Below are 25,894 nucleotides of genomic sequence, written 5' to 3'. Positions count from 1 at the left end.
TAAATAAAAGAAATAAAAACGGTATTCCGTGATTCAAGGTCACAGAAAAATGACCTTGAGGCACACAATTTGGTGATGATGTCCGTTACAGACGAACAGATGTCACCGCTTGGGTACTCTTTGCCGGTCTCTGCGCTGCGTTATCAATGTGATTTACCTGTCGTCTTGTAGATGGAGTTCACGCGCTGCACGTGCCTCGTCATGACCTCGATGCACGCCTCCTCTGTCCCGTACTTCTGGTAGAAAAGGTGATCAGCCTGCAGATACAGCATACAAGTTGTCTTCTTGGGGTCGACAGTGGCGCGCTTGTGGACATGCCTTACACTAATCACTTCGTCGGGACTGCCGGTAGAGGACAGGCTTTCGTTCGGAAAATCGTAAAACACATTCGGATTATAATAATACGTATCCAGACGACTGGTGTGGCGGGGGGGCGTGGAGGGGTTGCTGGAGCCTGCTGACAGTGGCACTTCGTCACTGGGCCATCTCTTCCGTCTGTTTTTTCTGTGAGAACGAATAACAGCATCAAATCCTGGATCATTTACTTTGTTTGACTGGCTGTAAACATGAGCATCGTTGCCGACTATCATAGTCTCGTTTTCCTCGAGATTTATTCTGTGTTCTTTTTCTACTAATCCTTTTATATGATTTACTTTACTTAATTTATTTTCAAGTCCGCTCTCTATTGTATCAGAAACCAATTTCCCTTTGGTAGATTCAGAGACGTCGAGCGTTCGTTTATTTTCAGTTGTTATAGCCCGATCTTCATTTATATCCGCCGCGTTCCAATTGTCACGACCACATTCAATCTCGCAGTCCCCGAGATTCGTTTCCTTTCTTCGAACTGACGCTGTGAGATCTTCGTTTATGTCTCGCGGTGCATTGTGGTTGATGTGCAGGATCTGCGAGGCGCAGGGCTGAGTTAACTGCGGACCGTAGACATCTGATGATCGGTACACAATGGTATGGAAATGAGGCGCGCTCGTGTTTTGTTTCACGTAGCGTCTAACTGGCTCTATATAAAAATCTTCAAAACGCGTCGAGATGGTACCATCGAACAGACCGTCTTCTGTCACCAGACCTCGCACCTCTGCCATTTCGTCGTCTGAAAAAGAAAGAGACTCCTTTAAATATTACATAACCTATAATCACAAATGTTAATTTACCAGCACTGAAAAAAGTTCCTGAAAATACACCGGAAAAATTATAGAGCAAAATTAGGGAGGAACATGTTCGCATTGGTGTCGAGGTTAAAAGTATTGATCAAAAGCTGTCGAACGTAACTACGTTTCATTAACGACGGTGTCGTAATCATAGACAACGTAGCATCGACTGGTAGGTAGGCTAGTGAAAAATGAACTGGAAACTCCATAGAAAGAACCGGCAATCAGAATTTGCCTTTAAGGACTGAGGAAAACTGTGTAAACGTCAGTCAGGATATGCGGTATCCACTATAATATTTAAACTCGGGATCTATCGAACGCAGACAAGACAAGACACCCGGGACATTCTAACATTTGTCAAGAAACGTTCTTTTACGTAATTATACCGGAGTCACTTCCCGACGAACGCGAGAGTGGAATGCATATAGGCCTTGGCGTGTAAGAACGAACCGGGCTTCACGCCCGCGGCTGGAGACGTGTCAGGAAATGCATTTCCTCAAACGAAAACATTCAGGAAAAATGAGCTCGTTTGTCAGTCGGTGTAAATGTAACTGGGTCGGACGCCAGTCCTCTGAAAGAATATAAAGAAAACAATTCCGGATACTGACTGACTAAGCAATTCATGCTCGGTTCGACAGATCCGCCCCCTCTCCTAGCAACTAATGTGAAGTCCCCCCCTCTAATGAAATGTACATACTGGTAAGTAATTAGTTATACTTCACATCAACTGAACGCTCCCAGTCTACCACAAATCGTTACGAGCGGAAAGAACCGAACCTAACCTAACATAACCTAACCTAACCTAACCTAACCTAACATAACCTAACCTAACATAACATAACCTAACCTAACCTAACCTAACCTAACCTAACATAACCTAACCTAACATAACCTAACATAACCTAACCTAACCTAACATAACCTAACCTAACCTAACCTAATCTAACATAACCTAATAGATTCCCACTTAAAATTAAGAGCGGAGGACAAAGTAATGGCGGCCAGCCACTTTTGTGACAAACGATAGTAGACAGGGGCTTCAAGTTGGTGCTGCTATCTAGTGTTTGATTCAGCGAAGTGCATAAACGAACTCCCACCATCTTTTATTATCTGTGACCGCATGCCTCTGTTGCAGTTACAGAGATATTTGTGAGTGAACTTGAACTTAGAATCTGTACGTTAAGGCGATTTAGATGTGCATACATTTTGTAAGCTAAGCTATATGCTTATTAATGAAGCTCAAACAGTGATTATCACAACCTCCGAGGGTGGGTAATGTCGATCAGATCGGCTCCTCCGGTATTTTCAACCTAGAACATCTTAGTTAAATTGAACGTATGCCATATTCCATACTTATGGAGAATGCCTTTGAGACTAAATGCCCGTATGTGTATAATTTGATGTGAGCGTGTATTTTAATTTTGAATTTCTCTTCAATGTCCGCCATTTACCCGCCTTCCCCGAACAAAAGCGAATTTAAATTGACCAATAAGACAAAAGTGAAAGACAAACTAAGTTCTAAAAGCTAACAAATGAAGAAAATTAGTAAAATAATCACATAAAGTAACCCACGAAGGGAACATTAATGAATGAAATATGATTACAAGAAGTCTACACTAAATTAGAGTAATTAATTTCTCCTAATTACCCTGAGATATCAGCCGACAGGAAGCAGCTATCCGCCACACTCCACAGCCAGCAGAGATAATACAGCCTTCTTAGTAATTTATATTCATGTCTTAATTACAGCCAGAGGTCATTATTCAAGAACCAGTGTTTCCAACGTGCTGTGTCTTACAAAATGGAAGCATTGATAACTATATAAGCGAAAGCCTCGAGGCAGGTCCTTGAGCTAATGAGACTTCTTCACATAGCCCTGGAAACAAGATGAGACAGATCAGACTGGGATAGTAGCAAAGGCTGGCTTTAGAAGCCTCAACAGTCACAGTATAAACTTCGATGATTCACGTGGTCGTGATCGATCTCACCTCGTACTACAATCGATCAACCCAAGGTCGCGCCTGCTTCGTATTCTGAGAATCCCGGGTTCATTTCTAGGCAATTAGGATCGTATTTTGGTGGTTAACATTAACACATACAAACATCCAGTCACTCAACGCTAGGTTGAGATGGGCGGGGCATGTAGAGCGATTTGGTAGTTGAAAAACTGGCAACAGTTTTAGTTGGAAAACCTAAAAAGATCATTTGCAAGATCTAGGAGTAGATGGGAAAGGAAAAATTATATTAAAATAGATATTAGGGAAAAGATTAGTGTACATTGGATTCATCTGGCTCAGGATAGGGTATGGCGGAGGGGCTATTATGAATACCGTAATAAACCTTTTGATTCCATAAAAGGTGGGAAATTTGACTAGCTAAGCATACTATTAACCTCTCACGAAGGACTCATCTTCATGGAGTTGACTTAATTACCATTCGACGATGTATTAATCTGAGCTTTTGATAGCACAAAATAATTTTTTTAAAAAAATCGATGACCAGTTACAGTCATTAAATGTGAGATATACACGTGGTAGCTATTTTAACTCACATCTCATTAAAAACAATTAAAAATTAAAGGCACATTAACATAACCCAAAGAATGAACGTACCCAACAACGAAATTTTCCAATAATGACTGCATTAAACAGATAACATTAATTTTACATCCACACAATGCATTTCCTTAAGATTCGCTTTAGTATCAGAACTTTAAAAAATTTTAAATTTAATCCTTTAGGAACAACAGACACGTGAAAGAATCCAAAGAAATTGCAAAAAGTGAGTAATAAACTTCATAATTTGTGACCTTCTCCAATTATTATGACGGTAATTAAAACAGGAGATTGAGATGGGCTGGACATGTAGAGCGTATGGGTAAATATAAAACGCATACAAACATTTTATAGAAAAATATTAAAAGAACAGACCACTTGGGAGACGACAGCATACGTAGATCTTGCCGGATTTAGCTCCGTGTGACTTCTTCCTCTTCCCAAAGATGAAAATTCAGCTAAAGGGAAGGAGATTTGAGACGATAGAAGAGATTCAGGCAGAATCGCAGATGGTGCTTGACAGGCTGACAAAGAAAGATTTCCAGGGATGCTTCCAGGCTTGGCAGCGGCGCTGGGATCGTTGTGTTCACTCCCAGGGGAACTACCTCGAGGGTGATGGATGAATTTAATACCTGAGATAAGTGTACGGGGTTTTTATAGGCATAGTCTTGAAACTTTCCGATCGCACCTCGTAGATGGGGTATGATATTAAAACGAACCTCAAACACGGGATGAAGATGCAGACCGAATATATCTGGCTTATAATAAGGTACAGTGGCGGGTTTTTGTGAACACAAAAATAAATCTTCGCGTGGGGAAAAAATAGCAAGGAGTTTATTCGTTGGACAAGAGACTATTCGCCAATCAGTTATTCTTTATTGAAGCCAAACTGCTAAATAAATATCCAGCAGCTTGAGTTCGTAAATCTACAAGTTACAAGCGTCTAAATATGTACGTTTCCAAAAACAAAACTTTTAAAATCCAATCACGACGAAAGATTCAGAAACTTTACGTAGTTTTGGCAGATACTGTGCCGACTCTGCCAGGGGAAAAATGTGTACACGCCTCCCTTCTAAACAATCTAACATTAAAACCCCAAGATTCTGACATTTCCGTACCACACAGATCAAAATAAAAATAAAAAAATAAAAAGGGCCTTTTCATCACTTAAAGAGGGCCCTCTGCTCGGTTGTCTCTGACAAGCCACTGATGTTTCTGGCCACCAAGAGATGTCTCTGTTTCATTTGAATAACTTGACCTGAACCCAAACTGATATGGAAGGCTGTGGGGAAAAACGATACGCCATTTCGCGTATCTCGATCCCCCCTGGGCATTACGTCATACATAGCAAATACGCGAAATTCGCTTTTCCAAAGGCTGTGGTACTTTATAGGGATTTATGAAACGCAATTTCAAAGTACTGAATTTTTTACTAGCAGAAGGAAATGGAAAAAAAACAGCAAAATATAAGGAACATTAAGTATAATGCATTAATATACGGTTGTTAATACCAATGGACGAAATGAAATGTGTATTACATTAGTAATACGTCACCGTGAGCTACTTTTTTCAGTAAGGCAAATAACAATTACATTTTCAGCGTTATTAGCATCGCTGTTGAACTTCATATAATGCAGGTTACATTGTATCAGTGGCGTATATTTAGTGACGAAGGTTACAGCAATGCAAAAATGGCGTATAATAACTCAAAAATGATGTTTATACACAAACCTGCATCAGTGTTATTAATAATCCCATACAAATTAACATAATTCACTGCAACCAGTGGCGAGCACAAACACTGTCAGTAAAGTTTTGAAGATACAATAGAAAAAAATAAAGTATTTGTCGCATGTGTCGTTGAAATTGTCCGATCTGAATGTGAATTTAAAATTCCCGGCAAAGTTATCTTAAAATCCTCCAATATCAAATTAAATCACATTATTTTTGATCAAAAGTTATTTGATGCGTACGGTCGGGCAGACGTAGGCAGCGCCATTAGCAAGCGATGTGCAGGGTTACCAACGCCTGTAGAGAGAGAAAAAAAAACTGGAACATGAAACCGGTCCCTGGACAACTAGACTCTGCAGCTGCACGTTTCGGTTACACGCGGCCAGCTAACTGCTCTGGAACCGTGGACATTCACGGTCAACTAGATCATACGCAATCACACGAGCGGTTAATATTCAATTTTCGACAAAACTGTGTTCAAAATAACACAAAAAAATAAAAAGTTAAAAAAACCATGAAAGCGAAGTATATTTTGAGGCACGCCGACGGCCCTGAAGATCGCTTTTTAAAATCGCTCCGTCCGTCCGTCCGTGCGCATAAATTAATCTAGAACGACCAAACCCCTTTTTTATTAAAATTTACAATTTCAGAATTTTACCAAAAGAATCGAACTATTTGAATTTTCATTTAGGTTCGGCAATTTTAACGTCCAGTTACGTAAGGGCGTAAACATGTTGTGCTTATGTCGTTATACGTAGAAATATACACATATATCGGCGATAAAACACATGGTTTACCGTCTAAACCCCAGCGTATAATCATTTTTGGGGTCAAGTTCCCTACACAGAAGATTGTGTCCGCCTAACACTGGATTTCTGCTGTCCACAGATCGAATATAAGAATCCCTAGTGGCACCATTCTACTACAAAAGCAATTATTGCACCGTAGAAATCAAAAGTTTCGATTTATATCGTTCGGATTTTGGTACACTAAATAACAACACGTTCCCTTCATCCGAGGGGGAAAACAACTGGGACGACTGCAACCGATCAAACAAGGCTATATTTAATCAAGTTTTGAGGTTCAAATTAAAATTATACTTTCATAGTCTTCGCAAATAACGTAACTCAATGTAGTAGATTCCTTACTGACGAACTGACAGTTACTCAGCTGAGTCAGATTAACCCAGTCCACACCGTTACAACCCATTTCTCAAAGATCCATTTTAGTATAGCCCACAAAATTTGAGAATGCCCTCTTTTCCCCTATCAATACGTGAACCCCCTCCAAACCTTTTGTATGCCCGTGATCCTTTACTAAGAGGTCCACAACAACGAAGTTCGCATGTACCCGAGTATTCGACCTCTGGATAGTTCTAATAGCCAGACCTTGTTACTAATGCGAACGTACAGCTCCCAAGTGATGTCTGTCCGCATACCAACCGCCACTAAGCCATCTGCAAGATGAGGCCTCTTTCATGAACGTCTCTGACAAACATTTTCAATGGAAGTGCCTCGAGAAAACATCGTCGCTCATTTACAAAGTAAAGGCTTCTTAAATTAAACTTCATGTAATCACTGAATTCGTATTTGTTACGCTGTATTCCAAATAGCCAGTTTAATCAAATAAAACGAATTTAATACACAAATAATACGGATAAACAGTGAAACAATGAAAAATATAAACAATAACGTAAATTTCTGATGTCAGTTGCCAAACTTTCGTTAGTGATCACTAATCAGAATCTTTATTTGGATTACTAAAGAGACTAGATCAAATGGGTTGAATTAATTTCAATACTTACGTTTCAAACAATCAAATATGGACACAATATAACCTGTTTTTATATAAAGCGATCGACATGTAAAGCAACCCATATTAAAATATTTATTTATTGCCGCAATTAAATACATTGCGACTGGATTAACAAACACAAAATATTCCTGTGACCATAGAATATCCCACGCAGGTCGCGTCATCTTTTAACCTGCTCGCGCCAGACCGTCAGTTGTCTTTCACCAATCAAAGTGCGAGGATGTCTTTTTCACAAGTGCAACGAGTGTTCATTGTCGAACGCCACCTGGCATCTGGTTCTTAACTAACTTGCCAGAATGAATTTAGGGACACCCTGTATAACACTGAGATAAATAATTGAACTGGCGACGTCCCAGCAGAGTTGAGTAGAGGAAGTATCTCGTTCCGAACAACAATCTTAAAGAAAAGTAACTCTGGGAACTAATCAAAACTATAGTCTGGTATAAAATAGCTGCCAGAATACACTATCCCATTCGTTGACAACAAAAATAATACAACCCGTAAATTTCTGCCTTTCGTATAAAACACATTTCTCACAAGCAGAAATCACGAAATTACAGAAGATTCCTAAACTGCATTCAACACATTTTATAGCCCCCACATATGGGTACGTATCCCACGTGGTCTTGTCTCTTCAGTTTTATTCAAACTAACATTCTGTATAAATTTCCCCAGCTCTCCACGCGTGCTACATGCTCCGCTCATCCCACAATCCTCGACATGATAACCATACGTACAGTAAACAACATAAATTATGAAACTCTTCGTCATGTGATTCTGTCTACTATTTTCTTATTTCAACCTGCCCTAGAGGATTAATAATTCGAGGACTACTAATAAATGACGATCATCGTGGTATTACTTAGACCATCCGGGCAAATGTCGGGATTGACCGCTTCCTTTCACATCCTTTTCGATTCATTATTCACTATCATCCTCTCATTCGACACTGTATAGTCTGAGCTAATGAAAAAATGAAATGAACCATAATTAAATAAAGATTTTCCACGTGCATATGTAGGCAGTAACATCTCTTCTATTCCAGAACAACTTATAAGGACACGACTTCGCTAACGTCACGTTGACAAAGGAATTTATGCCAAAGACATAATTATGCTGACAGTATAAGCGAGAAAAAGCTTTTAAATATCTTGACACAGACATTAAAATTTAGTCCTACTTCGTAAAGTAAATAGAATTTCAAAATAGAAACCAAACATTCGTTCACAGTGGACTCTGAAGTAATATTATGATGTGCTGTGTTTCTAAAACACTTAAAAGACGCACACATGAACACAGTTTGTTCAAATGAACCTAACATACTTAACGGAGGTAATACACATTCATACAACGTTAAATATTAATGTAGATGCCATTGTAACATTAGTACATAACCAGCGTTCCGGATTCAAGCACTTGGACACAATTTAACTGAACTGGTCTATACGAGTTTTTGGCCTCAAACACCATGACCGTCATCCCGCACCCTCCTTATTCGCCGTGTGACTTCTTCCTCTTCCCAAAGATGAAAATTCAGCTAAAGGGAAGGAGATTTGAGACGATAGAAGAGATTCAGGCAGAATCGCAGATGGTGCTTGACAGGCTGACAAAGAAAGATTTCCAGGGATGCTTCCAGGCTTGGCAGCGGCGCTGGGATCGTTGTATTCACTCCCAGGGGAACTACTTCGAGGGTGATGGATGAATTTAATACCTGAGATAAGTGTACGGGGTTTTTATACGCGCAGTCTTGAAACTTTCCGATTGCACCTCGTATACAGACATCTAGGTTCTTGATTTCAAGATTTTTTTTTGGTTCTTTATAAATAAATTCTAATTTGATGACAAATACTCGATTCTGAAGAGTTTTGAAAATTTTGGAATTTTGGATCTTCGCTAAATAAATAGATAGTACACATCCAAATATAATTGTTATTCACATAATGAAGACAATGAATTGAAATAATAGACCGTTCGTTCGTCCATGGCAAAACAGTGTTTACCCCAAATAAAATAATTCCTCACCTTCCTTAAGTCCGATCGCAAAACTTATTCTTCCAAAAATCAGGGCGACGTAAACTTTCGAATGAGTCGTCATACATCCTCGTTCACTTACAATTCATATTACTTTACAGAATTCCATATAAAATAATATCTGAAATAATTTTCCCAGGCTACAAGATCTACTTTCAATCTATCCTGTGAATGATAATACACATCCGAACATCGTACCAACATTACGGAACAGATAAATCCATTTAACAAAATATTTCAATAAAACACGAGGCCTTTATACAGAGGCCGAAACATACGCTTAGTTATAACCTGTCTATTGAAAGCGGACATTTAATGCGGTTGGTGTTTATGTAAATTCCCCTCCCTGTAGATGTCAGACGTGATGACACGAGCCCGTATTACTCTGTGGATTGTCTGTGTCAAATTAAATGCGAAGAAATGATTGACGTTAGTGCATCTCGATGTTCGTCTGTCTCTCTAGTGAAATCACTGTCCACTGGATCCGCAGTCAAAGTTCAAATTAGTGGCAAATTCTCCGGTCTGAGACCACCAAAACTAAAGGAATATAAATTAAATGTTATACTACGCACCACAGCACAACAACATTGTGATATGATTGTTTGAGGAATTTTATAAGACAGCATTTCGTCGATTTTAAAAAGCACGATGAAATTTCTGAAATCGGGGTGCGTCATATATTTGATGGCGTCTAAAAGTCAATATGGCATATTTTCCTGAAAACCTATTTCTAAATTAAAGACACGTCTTAAAATCGACGCACGACCTGCCTTCTAAACTAGGATTCACCACGAATTACCATATTGTAACAAATGCACGTAAGAGAATAATTCTGTAAGTATCCTGGCGTTTTAAATTCAGTGAATTTATCTCTAGTTGCAAAAATATATGATCTACGCCTAGTTAACATTCTTGTTGTGATGAACACACCCTCAGAAGAGATCATTCAGAAGTTACGTACTAAATAAATAGCTTTCATTTTTATTTCGAAATGTATTCAGTCATATTAATACTCGAGATGCTTCCACTTAATTTCGTTACGTCAAACGCAAATCATTATTATTATTATTATTATTATTATTATTATTATTATTATTAGTGTTCTGTCTGACGACAGGTCCATATGAACAGGATCCTTCCATCCTTTTCTCGGACTGGGACCTGTTCATATACGTTCTTGGCAGATGATCCAGAAGTGGTTTGCCATTGCCTTCTTCTGTGTGTGAATGGAGTAATTGTTGGGATGCCACGGAGGAAAACTCCGTGTTGCCTAGACCACGGCCTTGCCCAACACAAGTTATAAATTCGGGCACCGCCGGGAATCGAACCCGAGACCCCAGGATTACAAGGCCAGCGTTCTAACCGCTAGACCACCTCATCTTATTATTATTTAGTGTTCTGTCTGACGACAGGTCCATATGAACAGGATCCTTCCATCCTTTTCTCCGACTGGGACCTGTTCATATACGTTCTTGGCAGATGATCCAGAAGTGGTTTGCCATTGCCTTCTTCTGTGTGTGAATGGAGTAATTGTTGGGATGCCGCGGAGGAAATCTCCGTGTTGCCTAGACCACGGCCTTGCCCAACACAAGTTATAAATTCGAACCCGAGACCCCAGGATTACAAGGCCAGCGTTCTAACCGCTAGACCACCGTGGGTTAAAGATACTACTGACGTTTATAAGAAACCCTCTGCCTTCTTCTTCAGGGTCTAAACAAACATCACTGAGAAAAAATTAACGTAGACATGAAGTTGTACGCAAAATGAGTTGATAATGCAAATGAAACTGCATCTCGGTGTTGGACGGTCGCTTTCGTAAAGCTGCGAATTCATCAAACACAGAGGCGAACGAGAATTTGGGAGATGAAACGATTTGAAGAACCCTCTTACGTAGACACGACGTCTGATTAAGACGGTGTAAAATTGTCGGCTCGGGGGTGACGAGAAGACAGAGGGATGCCCAAGGGTGTACGGAGCTTTGACAATTTTTCATTAGGCCACTGGGCCACTTTCCAGCAACAGAAAAGATTTCTTTTGGACACCACGAAAGTTTCCTTCGTTCCACAGGACGCGTATCGTAAACACAGTGTCAATAAAGGGGATATGGTATAAATACTCCCAACTTGAGAGTAATGTGTGCATATCTTTTGGTGTTATAATTATTTTTATAAATTACGAAAATTGGGTCAGGTAGCCGCGGATTCTTAAAGCGGTGGAATACAGCACAACTATTGAAATTGTATCTTGTAAACCACGGTGGGGGGAAAATATAAATCCTTGCGTGGTATCCGTTCTGTTGCGTCCTAGTGTTTGGGTAACTACTGCACCGAGAAATAAGACAAGTGTTAGCTGGGCTAACATGGCTAACATACTGACTGCAACCAGAAAATAAGTGACTGTAAGTCTAGAAAGTTCTTTTTGCTTATCTGCTGATATATTTATCAACACATGAATTTTATCGTGAATATTACATATAAAAATTTATATCAAGGTGTTAATTTTATAGAAAAGGTAAATGTTTATTATAAGAGACGAGAGATTTTCACGGTTGGACGTACATTGGCACAGCACGTCTGTAAGAATTTATCTTGAATACAATTTCACTAAAGATTCAGCACTACGGTCTTCAGATTCCCTGAAAGCGCCCACGTTCTCGTTGAGTTGTATTGGCACCCCTGCGCCACCTGATACATCGCTACCTCGCTGCAACGATTCTCTCGAAGGCTACGAGAAAGCGACTCTGGAGTAGAGTCATTAACGGGATCGATCCATGTGGCTGGATGGGGAAGTACCCATTTCACGAGAATGGAAAGTCGTTTGAATTAATGATTCATAGATGGCATCACGTGCACAAGTGTGCTTAACAGATGTTGCATGAGCCTAAGCTCTTTAAAGGGAAGGTCTTTAATTTTAAGACGAAATAAATTACGGAGGAAACATGATTATGTCGTCCTTATGAGTTTCGGAGCCGTGTAGACTCGAAGGTGGAAGTTACCTTTTCTTGCGAAACACTCTGATATTCAGTCTGAAGTTGTGATGAGGATTCTACACGGTGCCAAACGCCATTAGATATTCAACATCCTCATCGCCGTGAAAACCTCAAATATTACACGGGAAACACAGCATCGGCTTTCAGGGATAATCAATTCCATTACGACTATTTTTCACTTTCTGTATCTTCACCTTTTGTAAATGCAAATATTCTTCACAAAACCTAGTTCTTAAACACCCTCAATGCGACAGCTTCAGTTGTAATGAAAAAAACCAGCTTTAATAATAATAATAATAATAAGCAAAAGTAATCCCAATAATTATATGAGAAACTGGAACTGTCTCCAAGTCTCTCAGAAAATATTTGGCCAACATCCCGGGCGAAGAAGACATCAGGGATCATCAGAAAACTGCCATTTTAGGATCTTCATACATCGTTCGAAAGACGCTGATGTTAAATATATAATTCCTCGCAATAAAACTATATAATCCATGTAACACTTTTTAAAAAAATGTATTTCGGAAATAGCTGCTGCCCTATGTACCTCAGAGGCAAGGTTTGTCTCGGGTACCCTATAAAAGGGTGAATAGATGGAATAATAATATTAATATTCATAAGATGGTAAAGTTGCGTCATATTGTGATATAATAAATATATATTAAATCTTGTCCGTCTAATCACAATAATTCTTATTAAATATTAAAATATTACAATAATTAACATTTAAAATATTTAAAATATTAATATATTAATATTTATATAATTATATACACCTGAGGATGGTTCTTTTAGGAACTGAAACATGTCGTGAAACATGAAAAATGATGGTCTAATGTAAATCGAATATTTCGATAGAGAGAATCTGAATACATAAGCATTGATTGGATCATAATATTAAAATGGAACTTAGAGAAAAAAAGGTGGAATGTAAATTTGATTCATCCGGTTCAATACAGGGACTGGTTGTAAACCCTTGTAAACACAGTAAGGGTCATTATTGTGTTCGTAAGGTCCTGCCAATGCCTCGTATACAGAGGCATGTTTCCTGTCCTCAGAATCCCACATTAACCTTTAAAATGCATTTCAATAGCAAATTTGCAAAAAAAAAAAAGACAGCCCAGAAACATAACATTATTCCTGCTTTTATGCACAATGGAGAGAGCACGGAGGTTAAGCGCCACGCATTTTAAAATTCAACATTGGGCTCTTCGGTCGCGTTTCTGGCTAAAGATACAGCCCTCGGCGCAGAGACAATTTCAGATATTGATGGCGGAAATGAACTCTTGTCGTTCAACATTCAGTCCGTCATGTCGATAGAAACACAGCACAATGTCCAGGCCCAGGCCTGCCTTCAGGCACTCAAACCAACGATACGTGAACGCACGGAAATGAAACAGAATTGGTCGACGGAAGGACAAGACATGAGGACAAGGACCTTGAAGAACAGCGCGGAGAAGTTTGGAAGGGAGAGGGTGGTAGAGGGTAGGGGAGGACACGAGACAACAGAAATGAGATGATATGGATGAGAATGAAATATGAAGGTAGCTAAGTCACTTTAATCTACAAACACTTTCAGCGCCTGGGGCTGCTGTTGACCCGCCACGCTGGGGAGATGTAGAAGTTGCCGCATCGCCACGGGCACAACACACGCCAAGCGACTCGGAGGATGATTAACGTTAAGACCAAGGTTGTTAATTGACAATGCGATAATAGAAAGACTGTAGCAAAGCAGGCGGAGATAAAATATCGGGGCGTTATCATAATCATCCTCCTCCTGCCGAGCAGGTTACCTCAGCGTTATCGCGACTGAGGGAGCCGAGTTCGAACCCTGACCTGAAATCCGTTACTCTGACGCAATCCCTAGTTTCATCTGCCCGGGGAAGTATCTCGAAACATTATAACCACTTCCTTCCAAATCCTTGCGATTCATCCATCACTCAAACAATTTGTATATCTCGTCAGCAGATTTCAGGAAAACAAAATAAATACATACCAGCAAGTCCTTCGAAAATGCGGCAAATTTAAAATATTTTGGAACGACGGTAACATATAGTCTGTTTCTAAATTAAGGCCCTGAGCCAAGGCGTTCTTTCCGTGCGCCTTGAGTGCAAAAATGGAGTCACAAAGCTTATGAGGTCGTTCATACGCTTTGTTTCCACGTCACAAAGACGTTCCACGTATTCTTATCTTGGGCACTGGATGTAGAGTGGTTAGCTTCAAGCTCCGGAAACTTTACCCGCGTGGAAATAATTTCTGGTATCAATCAGACATTCAATCGACTATAGAAACGGTCTGCACGCGATTAATTCCTTAAGCAGTATTAAACAGCTGATCTTTGTAAAGGTGGAGAGCTGTGTTTACTTTGCGGTACGAGCTGAATTCTTAATAATATTTTGACAAGCTTCAGCTTCAAAGGGATGAAGTTTTTCCACGTCGCTGAAGCATACACCAAGGCCTGGCAGGGACATAACAGAAGGGTCAGAGACCACAGGATGCGTGACGAGACATTATTTTTCTGATCGTGTGAACGGTGTCCTTGGTAAAACTTGCCTGCGTGTACACGACAACGGAAGACGCGTTCAGAGGCGGAAACATCTGACTGACGTTTTTAAAGGAGTCTTCCGCCAGAGGGATGATTCATTTCACGTCGTCCAACATTTATTCTGTCACAACAGCAAAAATAAATTACCAGGAAAGTTAAAAAAAGTTCGTCGATGACAAATTTAACTTTTTATTCTGATCTTTTTCCAATACGTTCATCTTTCGTACTCTCTGCATTTCTCTAACCCCCCCCCCCCTCTTCAGACACTTCTTTGTCCCTAGCAGTGCAGCAGAAACTTTCCCATACAAACCTGAGCCCAGCTACTGGCAGTGGCGTGAAGTTCGACTGTAGAGAACGCGCACGGCAGTGGCGTGCAGACAAGTTATCTATTTACAAATTTATATTCCTTCTAATAACAACAGAACTATTAAATCAGTCATGTTTTTAACCAGCTTACGATAATTCGTATTTGAAAGGCCCGGATTCAATACGAATCGTGTTTAATTATCCTCAGTTAGAATTACATGGTTCTTAATCCAGAAAATGAAATTCTAGTCACTACGGCAAAAACTTATTTAGTGTTCTTGTCGCATTATTCACGTGAAATTGAAAAAAAAATAATGTAAAATTGGAAATATAAAAAAGAGGCAAATGTGACCTTAGAGCTGAACGTGATAATTTCTTAAATATTCACCACATTCAGAGAATGTTTCTAAAATTAGACGTTCGTCTTAATTGGGGTGCATTATCTGATGTTATGTGCTGATTTTCTGCACAACAAAATGTTTTTGAGTAGCACGATAAGGTTAGATTTTAGTTTCATGTAATATTGAAAAGATTTACACAACAAACCTTTCCACCATTTGGTGCCCAGGACAATACATTGAAGGGGCAAAGTACGAAAGGGCAGGTAGTGTGACCTACACATAATAGGCCGCATACTCTCCTTTCATTCACATCGTGAAAACATTACATAATAAGGCCTACCCCCCCTTTTTTATATATTTGTTCAAAAGGGTAACTCCCACGGGTTACTGTGACAAAAACTTTCACTCCCACAAAACTCTGCAAAAAAATATTTGAGTTTCGGGGGGGGGGGGGCTATATGCCAGGATGGGGTGTGACGTAAACGGAGATTAAATCGTATCTCAAAATTCATTCTTCCAAATTCACATCCACTGCATCTGTTCTTGCCGAAAGATCTTACAAAAAAAGAGAGTGGGGGGGGTGATAAATGGGTGCAGTTAGTGACCCCGGGTGCTAGGTAATGGCAGGGACGAAGAGGGAAGTGGAGGGAGGGAGAGATAGAAAGAAGAGGTAGGAAGGATTAATTAGAGCGGCAGGACGTGGTGTTGCAGTCGACTGTCACGGACCGACAGCATCTCTCGCGCGTCGCGAGACGGTACTCGAGGCAAAAAGGCGTCTCCTTTCCCATCCCTACTCCTTAATCATTCCGTACTTTACCTCCCAATGACGACACAGTCTCAGAACATCTTTCTTAAATCTTCCATATAAAATATATGACTGTACGAACACGTTAATAATAACCAGTACACGTAATTGCTCAGCGTGAGACCACAGAAATCTACCGCTTTTAATTACGTGTTATTGTAAGTCTCAATTTCACAGAAGAACATATCCTTCTCTTTCTAGTTCAAGTATATATACTCTTCTTCAATACTACCGCGGAATTAAGTTAACTGAGCTTGTAATTATCAGAATGTTGCCTGTTGTGACAAACTAATGGATATCTCGTTTCTCCAATCAATATAACAAACAGCGAGGAAATTTATGTATGCGGAATTATTGTTGGTAACCCTGAGTGGTGAATGATTACAATTAATTCTTTATATTCAATGGAACTTGCTCTCTAATTGGAATAATGCAAATCTACGCAATAATGAGGTTATGTTAGACTTTTTTTACGTTTTATATTTACTAGACGATGGATAATATCCAAGGAAATTTTTATTCAATTGACTCTTCACCATCGTCAAGAAGTTTTAGATTTGATTAGAAACTCTTTAAATTCAAGGGAAAAAACCTACAAGAACCAAATGTACGTCACTGAGGTAATATTTAGTACGGATTCAGAAGCAAATTTCTCATCGACACTTTAATTTTTGATAAGAAAATAGACAAACGAACGCACTATGCAGGACTCTCAAGTCTTGGATGCAGTGGCGTACACATTACGAAGTAATATTACGCGTTCATTACAAATAATAACAATCCATATGGATTTGGGCCTTTGGATGTCTTGAACAGAACTGTAAAATAACGTAAGCACGTAAGTGGAGGTGGATTTCTCGACCGCAAGGTCTCAACTAATACAAAAACATCACAAGACAACACATTAAAACATGAACATGTCCAGGGTGGGATACGAGCACGCGATTTCAACGTACAAGCCAGACCTCGCCACAACCTAATCTGCAATTTCTTGCTACTCACTGTCTCCACCGTCAGAACGAAATCATTCGTAAAAAAATCGCATTTTTTTTGAAGAAAATAAATGATTCTTCTACCTGTACTGATGTATTTCCAAATAAAAATAATTTACGTCAATTCTTTGTCTTGTTTATGTAAAATTAAAATAACTATGTGGGATTTGAGGTTTCCACGGCGGTGAGCGTGAAGACAGCCATCTTTAAACTAACTATATAACTGTAATTACATTCTAATGCTGAAACACACGTAAATCCACTGAACGCAAAATAAAAGTGTAAAGAAATTTTTACTGTTTGTATCTTAAGCGCGTCATGTTTGTGTTGAATCAAATACATATATTTATTTTACAGTCTATACACAAACTTATTTAAAATAATGTTGTTAAAATATAACATAATATATTTTATACTGTAAATGTTATAATATTTTAACAACATTATTTTAAATAAGTTTGTGTATAGACTGTAAAATAAATATATGTAGTAAATTTTTACTTGTTCAGATGATGGGAAGGATTTTCTTGACTTCCAAGAAAGTATAATTGTGGACTTACGTAAGTTTTTCGCAGAAACCGCTCAATCCACATCCAACTCTATACCAGTTCTAGTTGTCAAGCAACCAAACACACGGACGAATTACTGGACACCTCCCTGTTTCGGGAACATGTCACGTGACGTAGCTGTCCGATCATGAACTTACCGATTCGAGTGTCAAACGACCAGACAATGATAAAGAAGAAATTTGGATTAAGGTTTTAACAAATATTACCCTTAAACGCTTACCCTGCGTCCCTGTTTTAAAATTACTCTCCCCCCCCCACTCGTCCATCCATTACCATGACAACATAATGCGCAACACAAGCAACCGGGGGGGGAAACACAATGCTCCTACGAAGGCGGCAACTTAACCAACAAAAGTGTCGAGCGGGTAGTGTCCTGCAAGGGGCTGTTGTTATATTCTCAGGTTCATTACCGTAGAAGCAAACTGAGATATAATTCACACAAAAATTCTACCTTTTATTTTCCGTTCCATACTTAACATTTAACTGGAAATTAGGTTTCTCAACCCTTTCAATACGTTGCACGAAGCATCGAAGTTTATTAGTGGAAGAAATGTGTCCCGCTGTCTCTCAATAGCTGGAACCAACCAGTTTCGTATCTCCAGGAGAATAAACAGTCTTCACATCCTTCATTACAAAAACTCTGAAATCTGAATGTTCACACAACATAAAGTTTATAGTTTAGATGCGTCATGTTTGTGTTTTCAATTCATACATATATTTATTCTTCAAGTCTATACACAAACTATATTAATATTGATGTTAAAAATTAAAATTGATATAAATAATTCGCGCTATTCTATTCTATGTCTAAAGTGAACTTTTATAACAATATCCAAACTCATTTACATATAAATAATGTTAATAATGTTAATTATATTGTTGATAATTTCACAGAAATAATGAACAAATAACATAATACACCACATAATATGCAAAAGCATCAGAAGAAAAAAAAGGAACATCCACAACTACAATCTACAATCTACAAATACTGAAAAGCGTGCATTAAAAGATATAGAATAGTTTTAAAAATAAAACCTGAAGATGATGCTGAGACATCGAAACATGTTGTAATATATAGCGCAGATTGTAACATCGAGGAAACGATGAATAGCGCGAAATATTTATATCAATTTTAATTTTTAACATCAATATTAATATAGTTTGTGTATAGACTTGAAGAATAAATATATGTACAACATAAAGTATCTAACAGCTGTCAGTATAAACTGTGGCAGGGAATTATGAAATTTTATCATCAGACACTGTACATAGAAACAAGGAACATAAACTCTAAATAGGGAAAATAAATTTGAAGCCTATTCAGATTGTGTAAATTGCATTCTGTGACGACACACAGCACAGATTGACTTCACTGCCGTGAGTAATTGTTAATTACTCAGGGCAATCAGTAATAATCAACTGGCCGTGTTTCGCTCGAAATACATGCATAGGACCGCGTAAATTTTCAGTCCCTTATTCCATTTTATCCCACGAATAATCGGAATTTTTCCACACCTCATTGACAGCCGGACAGAATTACGAGTCATCACCAAACATACAATCACAGTGCGTGTAACTTCGGCACGAATCGTAAAATATGGACGTATCACGTGCCTTAAATATGAAAATCTATCTTCCCCCCAGGTTTATCAATTTATACGTCTCTGGACTGGTTGCTAGGCAACCCTAACCGCTTTATTTATAGTGCATAAAGCTCTGTATTTTCTTTGCTAATTCATTGCTTGCGAATTCTAAAAAGCACAAAGGAATCACTATGCGACGTCACTGTGGTAATACACGTTCCTTGATTTCATAACCTGAATTTCATTATACGTAAAAATAATTTAGCGTTTGTTTCTTGAGATACATGAACTTGGATATGTTAAATATTATATATATTATATATATATGTTATATATTAAAATATTCGATAAAGAACATCATTTAATATTTTAAATGTTAATTATTGTAATATTTTATTATTTAATAAGAATTTTATTGTGATTAGACGGACAAGATTTAAACAATATATATTTATTTATAATTTATTAAACGACGCTTCAATTTTCTAGTTAAATTATAGCATGATGATTGATTAACGCACAGAAAGGGATTCGGAAGGAACCGGTCGTGGCTTGAATTAAAGACACAAATTTGTTTCCATTTTTCACATAAAGTTATCAGAATTAAGCTTACTGAAGGTAATATCCCGGAATTTGACTTGAGGGACTGAAGAAAATTATGAAAAACCTCAAGGATGTCCGGTCTCCGGACCGAGATTTGAACCTGAACATTCCGGATATGAAGCATGACAGCTTACCACTCAACTACGATATTCGATATTATTAAAAAAAATGTATGACATAATAAATAAGGAATATTTCCATTATTTTAGTGTAATTTATTTAAAAAAATTGCAATGCAAGGTAACAAATATTTGACTTCAGATACATTTTCCGTTTTACAGCTAATGTCCGTGAAATTTTAAAACGTAAGCTAACACGAATCACTGTAGCGGGCAATTGCTTGTACGTACACGGCAGTCCTTGTTTTTTTCGTACAGAAACCTTCAACACACATCATTCTGCGTGTTACAACGACGGCGCTCGAATTCACCCTCGTGGTCCCTACAATTAATCACTACACCGTTAAAACAGTGCAAAAGTTTCGTATCGCTCCGGCGAGACTGTCACACGCCGGGCATTAATTCACGTCCTCGTAAATTAGTTTCACAGGATTAATTAAGAACATAATTTGTATTCGTTTCAAGTAATGAAGACTCAGTGCATTATAACACGGGGTACGTACCAACATCTGCTTTCAACTACAGAGGTTGCAGTAATTTAGATGAAAGGCTTTCATATGGAATATGTTTTATTCCTTTCATTAATTCATAGTTTAAATCCTTTGTTTATCCGAATAAGCGTCCCTCTTCATGGTTTTTACCTTCTCAGAGTTATTTAAGATAGTGTAGTTGCGTCATATTGTGATTTATTAAATTAAAATTAAATTATTTGGTTATTCCGTCAAATCACAATGTATTTAAAATAAGATAATTAAAATAATTAAAATATCATTCTTTGTTCCATATCGAATAATCGAATCGAATCGAATAATAACTGTTACCAATTGTAAATCGATTATTCGATATGGAACACAGAATGATATTTTAATTATTTTAATTACCTTATTTTAAATACATTGTGATTTGACGGAATAACCAAATAATTTAATTTTAATAGAGTTATTTAAGTTTATTTGATAAATCGAGAAGGGGCCGTGTCTTCACACGTTTATCCGTTCCTGTGACGTCATTCTGGACGTAGGCGCTGTTAGAGCGGACTTCCGGTCACTGAACTCGGTTACATGTAAATAATTGGATGATATTTTAAGCAGATTCAATTAATTTGATGTGAAAACATGTTTTGGTAGATGGAATAAAGTAAGAGAAACGAAATATCAGGAAGATGGATTATCTGAGAGTAACAGAGAACCAGACTTCAGCAGCTACTGACGAGTGTCCATTAAGAAAAGGAGACGTCAAAGGTAAATATCTTACAGAACTGTTATTTGTTCTTACGAGAGTCTCGCGTTGCACTGAGTGGAAAAATGGACTTAGAGGACAGATGGAAACAAACAGAAATGACTAAGGGTAGATTTTGGAAGACGGTACTACAGACATTTACATATTCAGCGAACGGTTCTACCTGAAACCCGTTCGCTCTGTATTTCGAATTATTCTTTTATTTTATCGTACGCATATTTAGACGTATTTCCCTGTACCTCAGTTCAAGTTTCATGGTCCACTCTGCCTCTACGTTCGTTAAAACACGTGGGGATCTGACACAGTTGTTCCTAAAATCGAACGTTACCGGGTTGACTGTAGAATTTTGACTTGGGGTTTAAGAAATTCCGTTCGGGGGCAGTGGTAGTTGGAACCTGCATTTTTCCTCGCTCAGAAGATTACATTAATGTGAAACTTTAGCTCAGTTCACCGTTTAGCAATGTCTCACTGAGTTATTGTTACAAATCTGTGTCAGTCACTTACTGAACACAAAGTCCATCACACACTTCTGTCACATAATCTTATATTTCATATATCATTTTCCCCGTCCGTTTTAATAATATACAATTACAATATCCCTGAGAAATAATCGCGTCTCTATCTGAATTATAATTCCATTGACGTCCACGAAGTTCTCGTAATAGCCAGGGCAACGCACCTTACCGAAACAGTTCAGTCACGAATTAAAAAAAAAATACATCGGTAATGGGAGAGGTCCGGTTGCGCGGGGTGGCCGAAATGAAGTATTTGATAAGAATTTTAGAGTAGAAAAAGACCAGTTTAATAAGCGAGAGTTACGAAGGACAGACGAATAATTTAAAGCCTCACAAGAAAATAGAGCGAAAGAGGAAATGGATTAACATATATTTGGCAAAGCTACCGGGAGAGTACAAAGAATAAAACATGTAACTGATTAAAAATCTGCAAAGACAGAATGAGAGAATATGTTTTCAAAAAAACAAGAGAAAGTTTCATTGATGTCTTCCTGTGAAATGAAAGGTGGCAGATTGCAGACTTACAATTACAGCGAGACTGTGGGAAGGAATTCGGTAGTTAAAGGTCGATGAATCTTGTTTACAGGGGACGAAGATGCTGAACACATGATATTAAAGCTATTTTTTTATTTGTAGTGTTCTGTCTGACGACAGGTCCATATATTATGAACAGGATCCTTCCAACCTCTTCAGGTTGTCAGGGACCTGCTCATACATATATACATTCTTGGCAGAGATGATCAGAAGTGGTTTGCCATTGCCTTCTTCTGTGTGTGAATGGAGTAATAGAAACCGGGGAAGCCCCCGGAGGAAAACTCCGTGTTGCCTAGACCACGGCATTGCCCAACACAAGTTATAAATTCGGGCACCGCCGGGAATCGAACCCGAGACCCAGGATTACAAGGCCAGCGTTCTAACCGCTAGACCACCTCATCTTATTATTATTCAGTGTTCTGTCTGACGACAGGTCCATATGAACAGGATCCTTCCATCCTTTTCTCGGACTGGGACCTGTTCATATACGTTCTTGGCAGATGATCCAGAAGTGGTTTGCCATTGCCTTCTTCTGTGTGTGAATGGAGTAATTGTTGGGATGCCAAGGAGAAACCGGGGAAGCCCCCGGCGGAAAACTCCGTGTTGCCTAGACCACGGCCTTGCCCAACACAAGTTATAAATTCGGGCACCGCCGGGAATCGAACCCGAGACCCCAGGATTACAAGGCCAGCGTTCTAACCGCTAGACCACCGTGACTTGTGGGCGAGGGTATGAGACAATAATTACAATTATATAATAACGTTTCGTGTAGTCAGAAGCACAACCAACATAGGCAAATCGACGTGGAGGAAACGTCGAACGTTTGAGTCCAACGTGAAGTTCGAACAGCAAAGCTATCCCGGTACACGCCATGTAGGCGCTTGAGGGGAGAGGACGCAAAGGTCTTGTATTTTTGACTTGAAACTCTGAAGCTGAGTTTAGTCGACTTTTCTGCAAAACGCTTCGTCTTACGAGGAACATCTTGAATGAACTAAACCGTCTGTACCCCGCAGTCGGCAGCTGAGAAAAAAACTAGTGCCACGCCCGACCAACCTGCGCCGACCGATTTCGCTCTCCTCTCTCATCAGACAGCCTTCCGATTACAAAGCAGAAGTTCCGCCATGTTCCATTAAACACGCTTCGTTAGTTCATATGCTGTTTAATGGCGCTGAAATAATTTCAGAGGCTGGCGCATTTAAGGTTCCGACATACGAAGACGACAGTCTCCTGGATTTGTTACGCTACCCGACGTTTCAGAGGTGCTTACTGCCTCAATCATGATCGCCTTCTATAAGGTCATCTCAGAAGAAATTAAAGCTTAATATTCGTCTACACGAGAAACTTAAAATTCCGAAAAAAAGTCAGAAACGACCTAATTGGATTATGCACTTGCAAACAAAAACGCACTGGGGATGTCTCTGTTGGTACAAAACGAGGTTAGGTATCGGGTAAGAGCAGGGATCTCTCTCGTCACCGCTGGGTCCAGGCGAGTCCTGGGGAACACTAGGACGCTTGTCCCATGTGCATAGAGGCGTCATTTAACAAGGATAAGACGGCCGGAGTGTGACGCACGCCATTCGCCTTCATTAAGAGTCCAGGGCAAAGAATCAGCGGTTTTTATTCCAATACTCCAACAGGACCGCCACGGTGGTCTAGCGGTTAGAACGCTGGCCTTGTAATCCTGAGGTCTCGGGTTCGATTCCCGGCGGTGCCCGAATTTATAACTTGTGTTGGGCAAGGCCGTGGTCTAGGCAACACGGAGTTTTCCTCCGTGGCATCCCAACAATTACTCCATTCACACACAGAAGAAGGCAATGGCAAACCACTTCTGGATCATCTGCCAAGAACGTATATGAACAGGTCCCAGTCCGAGAAGAGAAAAGGATGGAAGGATCCTATTCATATGGACCTGTCGTCAGACAGAACACTAAATAATAATAAGATGAGGTGGTCTAGCGGTTAGAACGCTGGCCTTGTAATCCTGGGGTCTCGGGTTCTAATTTATAACTTGTGTTGGGCAAGGCCGTGGTCTAGGCAACACGGAGTTTTCCTCCGTGGCATCCCAACAATTACTCCATTCACACACAGAAGAAGGCAATGGCAAACCACTTCTGGATCATCTGCCAAGAACGTATATGAACAGGTCCCAGTCCGAGAAGAGAAAAGGATGGAAGGATCCTGTTCATATGGACCTGTCGTCACACAGAACACTAAATAATAAATAATAATAATAATAATAAAATACTCCAACAGCCTTTATCATACGATACTTGCAGACAATAAGAACTGAATACGGCCGAATGTCTTACGGTACTCCAGTCCAAGAAGTAAGATACCGGTTTGAAACTTATAAGGCATGGAATGAATCATAAAATGAAAACCGCGCGTTATACTTCAAACAAAGTATCAAAGGGTGGAATTCTTTTTGGAATTTCTCTCTTGAACCTCGTCCCGAGAGCTCTCCAGAATCATCTATCACCGCCCCTGAGATGTAGAACACATCTGAGAATAACTCAGGAGCCTGGTTCTTCCACCTTCAAGGTAATAAGTCCCTCCGAACCATTCGTTACTACCTACATGACTATACCACGTCAAAACGATCACAGTCTGCGAACAAAACCTCAGTCCCCAACATGACCTTAATTGTGTTCGGCATAGATCGAATGGTCACATGATCCGTGTGTACAGAACACACAATTCGAGGATAATGCCAGCCACGTTAAATCTCCCACTACGTAGCTTGACTACGTGTATAGCCACAAAATGATACCGAGTCCTGAAGGACTCGAATTGATTGCGTGGCTTACCACAACACATTCCGGTATTCGATCTGTGGACCTCGGGTTTCGTTAACTTTTTCTTCAACTGACAGAGCGGAGATTCAAAACAAGCACATGTAACAATATCGCACTCACAGAATACATTTAACCGACGCACTCTGGCTTAACAACCCTTCTTCAGGGATTCTCCGAATTCCGAGCACAGACCAAAACTGTCCTCACGTCATTCCTTACGTCTTAAATTTATCTCGAATTCTTGTAATTGTTAGTCTTGTTGAAGGCGTGGTTTCAAGTCCACGTGTCCACTGACTTTGCACTTCAAGTACATTCTCGAATTTCCAGTACCACTTCAAAATTAGATCGACAATAAGATTAATATTCCGTATTACAATAGATAGAACGCTGGCCTTGTAATCCTGGGGTCTCGGGTTCGATTCCCGGCGGTGCCCGAATTTATAACTTGTGTTGGGCAAGGCCGTGGTCTAGGCAACACGGAGTTTTCCTCCGTGGCATCCCAACAATTACTCCATTCACACACAGAAGAAGGCAGTGGCAAACCACTTCTGGATCATCTGCCAAGAATGTATATGAACAGGTCCCAGTCCGAGAAAAGGATGGAAGGATCCTGTTCATATGGACCTGTCGCCAGACAGAACACTAAATAAATAAAATAAAT

The 25,894-nt window shown here is 39.3% G+C and overlaps 1 protein-coding gene across 2 annotated transcripts in view; it reads right to left on the bottom strand.

Annotated features, from left to right (window-relative positions):
* Kul (Kuzbanian-like) overlaps nucleotides 1-25,894 on the bottom strand; it is an 87,656-nt gene that overhangs the window by 18,875 nt on the left and 42,887 nt on the right. Inside the window, exons 1-2 of one of the 2 annotated variants that reach the window (XM_087346786.1) lie at nucleotides 2,812-2,947; nucleotides 158-1,105 (exon numbers count right to left, since the gene is read on the bottom strand). In XM_087346786.1, coding sequence (XP_087202912.1) covers nucleotides 158-1,097 — 940 coding nt within the window. In that variant the 5' untranslated portion in view covers nucleotides 1,098-1,105; nucleotides 2,812-2,947. Of the gene's footprint in view, nucleotides 1-157; nucleotides 1,106-2,811; nucleotides 2,948-25,894 lie in introns of those variants that run through there. The other variant, XM_087346784.1, reaches the window with a different exon arrangement.

This window comes from Zootermopsis nevadensis, unplaced genomic scaffold, assembly GCF_977971745.1.
Source record: "Zootermopsis nevadensis isolate Lab colony 2312 unplaced genomic scaffold, Znev_1.0 Znev_ptg000010l, whole genome shotgun sequence".
Classification (NCBI taxonomy): Eukaryota; Metazoa; Arthropoda; class Insecta; order Blattodea; family Termopsidae; genus Zootermopsis; species Zootermopsis nevadensis.
The sequence above is the reverse complement of the archived record's forward strand: the minus strand, read 5'-3'. Positions and strand labels throughout refer to the sequence as shown.